Raw genomic sequence first — 11,346 nt, forward strand, 5'->3', positions numbered from 1 at the left:
AGCTCTTACAGGTGAGCCTGAACCTTCCGCCGCTGCCTTTCTTTCGCCACCCCACCTGGCCAAACTCTCCATATCTTGCTCTGTCCCCAGACTCTGCAACCCTTCCACCTCCTCTCTGTCATGCTCCCCACAACTAAAAACCACGCTTCTCCGCTGCCTGAGAACCCAATGGCATTGCTTCCCTCACTCCTCAAAACCCACCTCTCACCCAACACCCTCTCTTGCAGAGACCCTCCACCCCACAGCCATGTCCTGCAACAACCTCTGCCGCCCCTGTGGACCCACCCCGCTGGCTAACAGCTGCAACGAGCCCTGTGTCAGGCAGTGCCAGGACTCCCAAGTCGTCATCCAGCCCTCCACTGTTGTAGTCACCCTACCGGGACCCATCCTCAGCTCCTTCCCCCAGAACACCGCCGTCGGATCCTCCGCATCAGCTGCCGTGGGCAGCGCCCTCTACGCCCAGGGAGTGTCCATCTCCTCCGGCGGCTTCGGCTTCGGAGGCCTGGGCTGCTTCAACGGCGGCAGAGCCCGCTACCCCTGCTAAGGGCCTGCGCCCACACCCTGACACCAAACACCTGCACCCTGCAACGCGCCTCACGCACTGAGCTCACGTCTCTGTCTCACCCATGGCACAAGGCCACACCAGCCATGGCTCTTCTTCTCATGGCACAAAACAAGCAGGCAGCGAACAGCCTCGGAACAGGCCATCTGCAATCATGAGGGCACTTACTTCCTTCTGTCTTTGCACCTTACATCGTGACCTTTCCACTTGGCGATCCCCAAGTGCATCTTTCCTTTTAGTGTGTTTTCCTCAATAAAGTTCTCATGCATGCCAGCAGCAGATTCCTCCTCTTCATTCCTTTGCTTAATGCTCTTTCTATTTCACCCACTACAAAGATACGGCACTAGAAGTGAACATGTTGGATCCAAAATGGCCTCATGACGTCCTCTTGCAACCACGTCACCTTGTCAACAAGAGCACTGGTGGCTAGCAGATGGCATTCTGCTCATCACATTATCTTGTACAAAGAAAGGGAAATAATCCAATTGCACTGCTCAAGTGCAGTCAGGAATAGCAGGCTGTCCACAGTCAGCTCCACTCCCATCACCCTGGCTTTTCATGAAGATACTGAACATAATTGGCCTCACTTCCTCATCTTGGCTTATTCAGCTATCAAATCACCACATCACAACTCTGTTTTACTCACCTCAGACCACCAGACCCCTGTGTTCATCCACTTTATAGTCCACCTCAGCATCCATTTACCTGAGGAGATCACAGATTGTGTGTCTACCAGCACATCATGTGAGGAAGCCTCCAAGAGATTCCTAACGGCAAAGTCATCAAGTGTCCCTGTAGCCCCTCATGCGCAAAGCTGGACACGTCAGTGACAAAGAAACTCAGGTGGGGTTGTACATCCGTGCTCTCTATTCCCATCACATACTATCCACTCCTTGCTCTGCAGTACTTTCGGCAAGGATTTCCTTCACCTCCTTCCCACTGACTAATGTCAGGCCAACCAGAGTGCGGAACCTCACACCTTCCTTCTTCATTTCTTGAAGTCAGGAGGGGGATGAAGCTCTCCCCGTTTTCTGGATCATCTCCTCATTATCGTCACCTTTCTAAGATAACTGCCATCAGTGCAAACAAGACATCAGACTGGACCCTCAGCATTTGTGGCTGCAACACTGCAGGGCCTTTGGACTCAGAATCATGGAATCACCAAGGTTGGCAAAGACATGCAGACGAGCCGTATTCCTTTCACCAATATTTCCCAGGAAACCACGTCCCTCACTACAACATCGAAATGTTTCTTGAACACATCCACGGTCAGTGACTCCAGCACCTCCTTGGGCAGTCCGTTCCAGCACCTGATCACTCTGTCACAGAAGTACTTCCTAATGCCCAACCTCCATTTCCTCAGCCACAACTTGAGGCCATTCCCTCTAGACCAGTCGCTAGTTACCCGGGAGAAGAGACAAAGCCCCACCTCAACACAACCTCCTTTCAGGTAGTTGTAGAGAGCCACAAGGTGACCCCTGAGCCTCCTCTTCTCCACACTAAACAATCTCGGCCCTCTCAGCCGCTCCCCATAAGACTTGTGCTCCACACCACTTACCTGACTCATTCTCCAGCCCTCAACACACTCCAGGGCCTCGATGCCTTTCTTGCACTGAGCGGCCCACATCTGAACACAGCACTCAAGCTGCGGCCTCACCAGGGCAGAGTACAGAGGGATGATCGCTTCCCTGCTCCCGCTGGCCACACTATTTCTGATACAAGCCAGGACGCCCTCTTGGTTATACGGGCACACTGCTGGCTCATGTTCAGTTGAGAATCAACCAATCCCCCCAGGTCCGTTTCCTCTAGACAGCCTTCCAGACGCTCTGCCCCAAGCCTGCAGCGTTGCCTGGAGTTTTGTGGCCAAAGTGCAGGACCCGGCACGTGGTCTTGTGCAACTCCATCCCATTGGCATCAGCCCTGTGATCGAGCACTGTTCTGTTGGCTCTTCTCTCCCCTTGTCTCGTACCGCTGAAGCCAAAGATGAGCACAGTACTTGAGGTGAGGCCACAGCAGCACACAGCAGAGTGGGACGACCCTACCCTCTCCCACTGGCACTTCTCATCTCGATGCATCCCAGGTACAGTCAGCCATGTTGGCTGCCAGGCCACTCTGCTGACTCAGAATCAACTTGCCATCAAACAGAACCTCCTGATCTCTTTCTTCGGGGCTGCTCTTTAGTCTCTCATCCCAAATACCCAACTATCCTCTGGGTATCCCAATGCCAGGTGGACAATCAAGCTCTTGCCCTCATTAAACTTTGTGCCATTGGTGATTGCCCAGCCCCCTGATCTCTCAAGAGCTCTCCCACGGCCTCCCTAATACTGAGAGAGTCAACAGCTCATCCCTAGTCAGGATCATCCAAAAACTTCTTAATAAGTATGCATTTGACTCCTGCATCCAGATCATTTAGAAAGGCATGGAAGAGAACAAATCCCAACGCGCAGCTCTGGGTAATCTGACACCAGACTGGTCACCTGCCTGATGGAACCAAATCTAAAAAAGCCTCTGAGTTGGACTTGGGAGCCACCTGTGCACACAACCTATGATGTATTTTTGTAGATACATGCTGGAGATTTTCTCCAGCAGAATTTGGCGGGAAACATTAAGAATAACTTTGATGAAGATGACAGAAATTACGCCTATTAGGTTCCCTTGGGGAATGACATAGGCATTCATCTCAGAAAGGGAAGTGCCATGATTTCAAAACCAGGATACCTAGAATGCCCAGACCAGGCTTCCAAGGAGATCTGGAATTGGCAACTCCTCTAACAACAAAGACACAAAGCAGAGTGCACAAAGGCCAAGCAATGACCTCACTGTCAACACTGCTCCCATTCTGTGCTTTGGCCACTACTTCCGCGTGCCCTGACTCGAACGTGCAAGAACACTCCAACATTCTCACTTGAAAGGTGCCGCTGCTGTCAGAAGGACACGTCCTCAAGAGAAGGATGCAAAGAGGCAGAGTTGCCGGAAGAAGAACACACATCCCATGACTGGCAACACTAGGTGATGCAAGAGCTGCAACCTGCACAGTGCTGCCATGCGCAAAGGCTCTCTCCAAGCCCTCAGGCACTCACAAGGCAGCATAAAAGCCGGCCCTGGGCCTCGCTCCCTCACACCACTCTCCTGACACCTTCTCCTCTGCAAACCTCCAGGTAAGCCTGAACCACTTGCTGCCATTCTTTCGCCACCCCACCTGGCCTAACTCTCCATACCTCGCTCTGCCTCCAAACTCTGTAACCCTTCCACCTCCTCTCAGTCATGCTCCCCACAACCAGGCCTCCTCGCTGCCTGGGAACCCAACGGCATTGCTTCCCTCACACCTTAACACCCTGCACTCACCCAACACCCTCTCTTGCAGAGACAATCCACCCAACAGCCATGTCCTGCTACAACCTCTGCCGCCCCTGCAGTGGGGGACCCACCCCGCTGGCTAACAGCTGCAACGAGCCCTGTGTCAGGCAGTGCCAGGACTCCCAAGTCGTCATCCAGCCCTCCACTGTTGTAGTCACCCTACCGGGACCCATCCTCAGCTCCTTCCCCCAGAACACCGCCGTCGGATCCTCCGCATCAGCTGCCGTGGGCAGCGCCCTCGACGCCCAGGGAGTGTCCATCTCCTCCGGCGGCTTCGGCTTCGGAGGCCTGGGCTGCTTCAACGGCGGCAGAGCCCGCTACCCCTGCTAAGGGCCTGCGCCCACACCCTGACACCAAACACCTGCACCCTGCAACGCGCCTCACGCACTGAGGAGGCACCTCTGGGTCACTGATGCCACATGGGCTCACCAGCTATGGCTCTTCTTTTCCATGGCACGAAACAGGGAAGCATGGAACAACGTCAGACCAGGCTGCCTGGAAACATGACCGCTTAAACTTTCCTCTGTCCTTGCACTTGAAATTGTGCTCTTTCCACTTGGCGATCACCAAGTGGATCCTTCCTCTTAGTGTCTTTCCCTCAATAAAGTTCTCTTGCACGGCAGCCTCAGATTCCTCCTCTTCATTGCTTTGCACAATGCTCTTTCCACTTCACCCACTACAAACACTTGGCTCTAGAAACCAGCAGGTCTGCTACAAAAGGGCCCCAACACCTCCTCTTGCAACCGCGTCTCCAACAAGAGCTTGGGTGCCTAGCACATGCCCTTCAGCACATCATACATTATCTACTCCTACACTAATAAAGTCTTGGCCACATTGACGCTCTTCTGCCCATGCTCTCTCATACAACACCTCTGTGTCAGCACACACTTGATTCCTTTTCCACCTGGGCAAGATTCACTCGTATTTACAACCAACATGGTCACAGAATCTTTTCTTTTTGTGCTATCGTCTTGATTTCTTACAGTACAACAGCCCCGCTCAAGCACAGTCAGCAAGAGCAGGCTGTCCACAATCACGTCCAGTCCCCGCACCCAGGCGTTTGGTGAAGACACTGAACCTCATTCTGTTCACTTCCCTTTCATTCACTTCCCCGTCTTGGCCTGGACAACTCTGAACTCACCACATCAGGTCTCTGTCACTCCTCTCACACCACCAGATCCCTGCATTCAGACACTTCTAAGAACATCTCAGCATCTACTTACCTGAGCAGTTTGCTGACAGTTTGCCTATAAAGCATGTCATGGGAGGAAGCCTCATAGAATCATAGAATCACGAAGGTTGGAAAGGATCTAAAAGATCATCCAGTCCAACCGTTCACCTATTCCCAATAGCTCCTCAAAGCCATTCCTAAAGGCAAGGGCATCAAATGTCACTTCACCCCCTCATGCACGTAACAAATCACTTTACTGCTGAAAATCTGACGTGGGCGTGTGCAACTTTGTTCTCTGCTTCCAACAACTTCTGAGCCATTCTGTGCATGGCTGTACTTTCTGGGAGGATTTCCACCACCTCCTTCCCCGGGACTAATGTCAGGCCGACCAGGCTGAAGTTCCATCCGTCTTCATTCTTCATTACTTGAAGATGGGAACAGCAAGAGTCTCTTACAGTTTACAGAAACCGCTTCTCATTACACTGACCCTTCTAATGTAATTGATGTCAGCATGGTCAACACATCAGACCCTCACCACTCATGGGTGCAACTCTACAGGTTCATTCAACTCATGCAGAACCTTCCTGATCTCCACAAATCCAAGAATTACGCACACCTAAAAAGAATCACAGAATCATACAGAATCACAGAATCAGAAGGTTGGAAACGACCTGCAAGATCATCTAGTCCAACCACCCTCCCATTCCTATCAGTGCCACAAGCTACTAAACCATCTCTCGTAGCTCCTCATCCAGGCGCCTCTTGAACACTGCCAGGGATGCCGACTCCACCACCTCCCTGGGCAGCCATTCCAGCGCCGGACCACCCTCTGAGAGAAAAAGTTTCTCCTAATGACCAACCTAAACCTCCTCTGGTATAACTTCTTGCCATTTCCTCATGTCCTACTATTTGCCTGGGAGAAGAGGCCAGACCCTTTTGCACCACAACCTCCCTTCAGGAAGTTGTAGAGTGCAATGAGGTCTCCCCTGAGCCTCCTCTTCTCCACACTGAACATTCCCAGCTCCCTCAGCCGCTCCTCATTAGACTTGTGCACCAGACCCCTCACCAGTTTCATTGCCCTTCTCTGGACACGCTCCAGGGCCTCAATGTCTTTCTTGTAGTGAGGGGCCCAAAACTGGACACAGTACTAGAGGTGCGGCCTCACCAGTGCTGATCACCTCCCTGCTCCTCCTGGCCACACTATTTCTAATGCAGGCCAGGATGCCGTTGGCCCTCTTGGCCACTTGGTCACACTGTCGGCTCATGTTCAGCCGAGCATCAACCAACACCCCCAGGTCCCTTTCCACTTCACAATCATCCAACCACTCATCCCCAAGCCTGTAACGCTGCCTGGGGTTGTTGTGGCCAAAGTGCAGAACCTGACAGACACATGGCCTTGTTAAACATGAAGAACAGTTACTCTCTTCACTACGGACAGCCCGACACACTCCATTACCATTTGGGATGCAAATACCCCCACAATCAACTCAGGTCTGCAGCCCACGAGAGACTGCGTCCTCAGAGTTCACCAAGGAATTACTGAAACCCTCAATCTGAACAACAAACATGTGATTCCAACTCACGCCAACATACTGCGCTCCTTGAAAATTAAATGGTGGATCTGAAGGCATTGCCCAACGTGTCTTGAAATCCAGCAGCCATGGTGCTTCTGCACTGCCTTAGGGAGCCTGTTCCATGCCCACTGCCCTCTGGTGCAGAACCACAGTTGAAAAAAGCCTTTGAGTTGGACTTGTGAGGCAACAGATCACTCAACGCTTACTGTCTTTGCCTATCTCTGTGCTAGACGTTTTCCCCAGAACCATATGGAGAAAAACTAGGAAAATCTTGGCAGAAATCCTTAGAAATTACACCTATTAGGATCCCTTGGAGAATGACATGGGTAATTATCTCATAAAAGGAAGAGCCATCTTCTCCAATCTAGGACACCCAGAATGCCCAGACCAGGCTTCCACGGCTGTTTGCAATTGGCAGCTCCTCTAACAGCAAAGGCAAAAACCATATTGCACAAGTGCCAAGCCATGACCTCACTGACTCCTTTTCTGTGCTTTGGACACAGAATCTTCCGCATACTCTCACACCAACGTGCCAAATCCCTCCTCTGCCCTCCAGTACTCTCACTTGGAACGTGCCACCAGTGCCAAATGGACGCATCCTCAAGGATGCAAAAAGGCAGATTGCTGGAAGAGCAACTCATAACAGATGACACACAACACTACGCGATGCAAGAGCAGCACGCAGCATGGAGAGGAGATCCTTAACAGTCCACTGGTAAGCAGGAGGAACTTACCTCCAACTACACTTGGTGCCCTCCATCACAAGGCTCTGGGCCCAGGGCTTCAATCAGCTGCTTTCCATCCACCTTGGAAGCTCTCCACTTGTCGAACCCACACTGCCTCAGCTTCTGCATGAGCGTGGCATGGGACACAGCCTCAAATCATACCATTATGCAAATGCGGAACGGTGAAGGTTGGAAGGGATCTTAACCACCATCCCTTATGTGGACGGATGGCCTCCTAACAGGGCTCCATCCAACCTGGCCTTGAATGAAAAACCAGGGATGAACAACACACAAGTTGACCGGGCAGCCTGTGCCAGGGCCTCCCCAGCACCCGAGTCACAAATTTCTTCCTTACATCTAAACCAAATTTCTCCTCAGGCCTTTAAAACCTCCTATTGCAAGCAGACCGTGTAAAAAGACAATTCCCCTCCCACCTGAAAGCTCCCTTCAAGTACTGGAAGGCCACCATCAGATCTCCCTGGAACCAACTTCTCTCCAGGCTGAACAAGCCCAACTCCATCAGCCTTTCTTCACAGTAAACGTGCTCCACTCCTTTGATCTTCTCTGAGGACCTCCACTGAACCCACTGCACACAGCTTCCTCAGCATTCCGGCCTGACACCCGGAAAGCAGGCCTCACACACCTAGGCACATCCCGTTCAACAGCCCCTCTTTCTACTTTGCTCCATCTTCTCCAGAACAGGTCATGAAGGGGCTCATGGCTGCTTCATCCATTCACACACCCACCAATAAACGACCCCAGCATCTCAACTCCACACATTGTACTGCTCTGGCTAAAAATATTAAAGCCATCATAGATGGCCCGATTCTGAAACAGCACAAAAAAGCCTGCTTCCTTTCTCCAAAACACAATTTTCAAAGCAAAACTGGAATCAAGGTGTTGACACAGCACACCCAATGTAGAAGACAACCACTAAGCTCAAGGAAAGCAAATTCAGAAGAAGGCAGGCAGGGAGTGCAGTGCAGTGCAACTAGCAGCGTCTCAAGCCAAACGCACCTGGGAATCACAGAACAGCCCTCTAAGGAGGCCTGGAATGGGGTCCGCACCTCACAAAGTGGCCACAAACACGACTGCATGAGTAGCACACGATGGCATCACTGACGAGACCACATCACTCCTCCAAAGCTTTGCACAAGCCTTCCAACATCTTCCAAGAGATGCGCCTTCCTCGTCACTCCAGTCACACTCAAAAGTGCCGACAGGGTCAAAGGATCAAATCCACAACACGAGGAAATGAAAAGGCAGTGTTGTGGGAACCCCACCTCATGACTTCTCAGGGTTTGGCATGGAACAGCAGCGTTCTCCATAATGCTGCCATGCGCAGAGGCTCTCTCCAAGCCCTCAGGCACTCACACAGCAGCATAAAAGCCGGTCTGTGCCTCGCTCCCTCACACCACTCTCCTGACACCTTCTCCTCTGTGCTCCTCTAGGTACGCCTGCATCCTTCTGCCCTCCCTCGCCCACCCCAACTGGCTTTGCTATCCACAAACCCTTGTCCCCAAAACCCTTTCAGCTCTACTGCCTACCCAAAAACTATGCAACCCACAAGCCACTACTCCTTGTTCCATGGGCCTTATCCTGCATGTCTCCCTGTGTCCTCAACAACCTCCATTTGAACAACACCCTCTCTTGCAGAGACCCTCCACCCCACAGCCATGTCCTGCTACAACCTCTGCCGCCCCTGTGGACCCACCCCGCTGGCTAACAGCTGCAACGAGCCCTGTGTCAGGCAGTGCCAGGACTCCCAAGTCGTCATCCAGCCCTCCACCGTCGTGGTCACCCTGCCGGGACCCATCCTCAGCTCCTTCCCCCAGAACACCGCCGTCGGATCCTCCGCATCAGCTGCCGTGGGCAGCGCCCTCGACGCCCAGGGAGTGTCCATCTCCTCCGGCGGCTTCGGCTTCGGAGGCCTGGGCTGCTTCAACGGCGGCAGAGCCCGCTACCCCTGCTAAGGGCCTGCGCCCACACCCTGACACCAAACACCTGCACCCTGCAAGGCACCTCACGCACTGAGGAGGCACCGCTGGGTCACTAAACCTGGCTGCCTGGAAACATGACCGCTTAAACTTTCCTCTGTCCTTGCACTTGAAATTGTGCTCTTTCCACTTGGCGATCACCAAGTGGATCCTTCCTTTTAGTGTCTTTCCCTCAATAAAGTTCTCATGCATGCCAGCATCAGATTCCTCCTCTTCATTGCTTTGCACAATGCCCTTTCCACTTCATCCACTACAAAGACATGGCTCTAGAAACCATCAGGTCTGCTTCAAAAGGGTCCCAAGCCCTTTTCCTCTATGAAGAAAAAGAGTATGAAAATCTTTGCTCAATTTCGTAGAAATTATGTCAGTTAGGTACACTTCTTGAAATAAATGGTCGATGTTCTCATAAAAGCATGTGCCCCCAGAGCAGGATACCTAGAAGGCCCAGGCCAGGCTTACACGGCTGTTTGGAGCTGGCAGCTTCTCTGGCAAGAGAGACACAAACCATACTGCACAAGTGCCAAGCCATGACCTCACTGTCAACACTGCTCATTTTCTGTGCTTTGGCCACTACTTCCGCGTGCCGTGACACGAAGGTGCAACATCGCTCCTTTGGCTTCCAGTGCACTCACTTGAAAGGTGCCGCCGGTGCAACATGGGCACGTCCTCAAGACAAGGACGCAGAAAGCAGAGCTGCTGGAAAAACAACTCATACCACATGATGCACTGCTCTACGGGATGTCAGATCAGCTTGCGTCCCAGACAAGAGACCCTTAACACTCCGCTTAGGGGTAAGCATGAGGAACTGGCCTCCAACTACACTTGCTGCCCGCCATTAGAAGGCTCTGGGCCCAGGCCTTCAGCCAGCTGCTTTCTGTCCACCTCGCTCTCCACTCGTCTAACCCATACTGGTTCAGCTTCTGGATGAGCACAGCATGGGAAACCAGCTTAAATCAGGCAATTACACAATCACACAATGGTGAAGGTTAGAAGAGAACTTCACCACCATCCCTGCTGTGGACGGATGGGCCTCCAAGATCACGCTGACCAGGGCCTGGACCAAGCAGGCCTGCTTAAACCAAATTTCTCCTCAATACTTTAACATGTTCTATTGCAAGCAGACCGCGTAAAAAGTTGTTTCCCTTCCTGCTTGTAAGCTCCCTTCAAGTACTGGAAGGCCACAGTGAGGTCTTACCAGAGCCAACTCCTCTCCAGGCTGAACAAGCCCAACTCCATCAGCCTTTCTTCACTGATGTTGCCCTGCAGTTCTTCAGTCTCCTTCGTGACCCTCCTCCAGACCCACCCCACACAGCTCCACCAGCATTCCTGGCTGACACCCAGCAGGCCTCACACACCTAGGCACATCCCGTTGAACAGCCCTCTTTGTACTTTGCTCCATCTTCCTTAGACATTGAAGTACTGCTCACCTCAGCTGAACCAGGGCATGCCTTGCACTCCTCAGCTGTGCCCTTGACCACATGGCCTGGAGAGGCTCATGACTGCATGCCCATGCAGCAGGGATGACTCTAATTTCTCTACGGAATCTCCAAATCCGTCTTGTAACTATCAAAGCCTATGCAGAGAAGTTATAGTCTCAGCCACTGGCAATAACAATGGACCTAAGCTGAAACTACACAAAAGATGCACTAACTCCATTCCCAAATAAAGCCTTAAAAGCACAAACGGGGAAACCAAGATGTCAGTGCAGCACATCCAATGGTAAAGAGAGGGGCAATGCACATGGAAAGGAAATTGGGATATAGGTTGGCAGCATGAAAATATGATGCAAGGGAAGGGGTCTCATGCCAAATGGACCCAGAAAGCCCAGAGCAGCCTTGCTACCGTGCCAGAAAATGGGGTCCCCACCACACAATGCAGTCATAAACCATACAAATTAAGCGCTGTGCCAGACCTCATCCCTTGTTCTACACCTCTCCCATGCTTTACATGCATCTTCCAA

At 52.1% G+C, this 11,346-nt stretch overlaps 1 protein-coding gene and 2 pseudogenes across 1 annotated transcript; all 3 read left to right on the forward strand.

Moving 5' to 3' along the window:
* Window positions 1-247: 247 nt before the first annotated feature.
* On the forward strand, window positions 248-544 carry LOC125690498 (feather keratin 1-like). Its single transcript, XM_048938889.1, has one exon. The coding sequence runs from the start codon at window positions 248-250 to the stop codon at window positions 542-544; it is 297 nt and encodes a 98-aa protein (XP_048794846.1).
* A 3,049-nt stretch (window positions 545-3,593) lies between these two features.
* On the forward strand, window positions 3,594-4,249 carry LOC125690505 (feather keratin 1-like; annotated as a pseudogene).
* Window positions 4,250-8,675: 4,426 nt separating this feature from the next.
* Window positions 8,676-9,362, forward strand: LOC125690826 (feather keratin 1-like; annotated as a pseudogene).
* The last annotated feature ends 1,984 nt before the right edge of the window (window positions 9,363-11,346 follow it).

The sequence above is a fragment of the Lagopus muta genome, chromosome 3, assembly GCF_023343835.1.
Source record: "Lagopus muta isolate bLagMut1 chromosome 3, bLagMut1 primary, whole genome shotgun sequence".
Taxonomy (NCBI): domain Eukaryota; kingdom Metazoa; phylum Chordata; class Aves; order Galliformes; family Phasianidae; genus Lagopus; species Lagopus muta.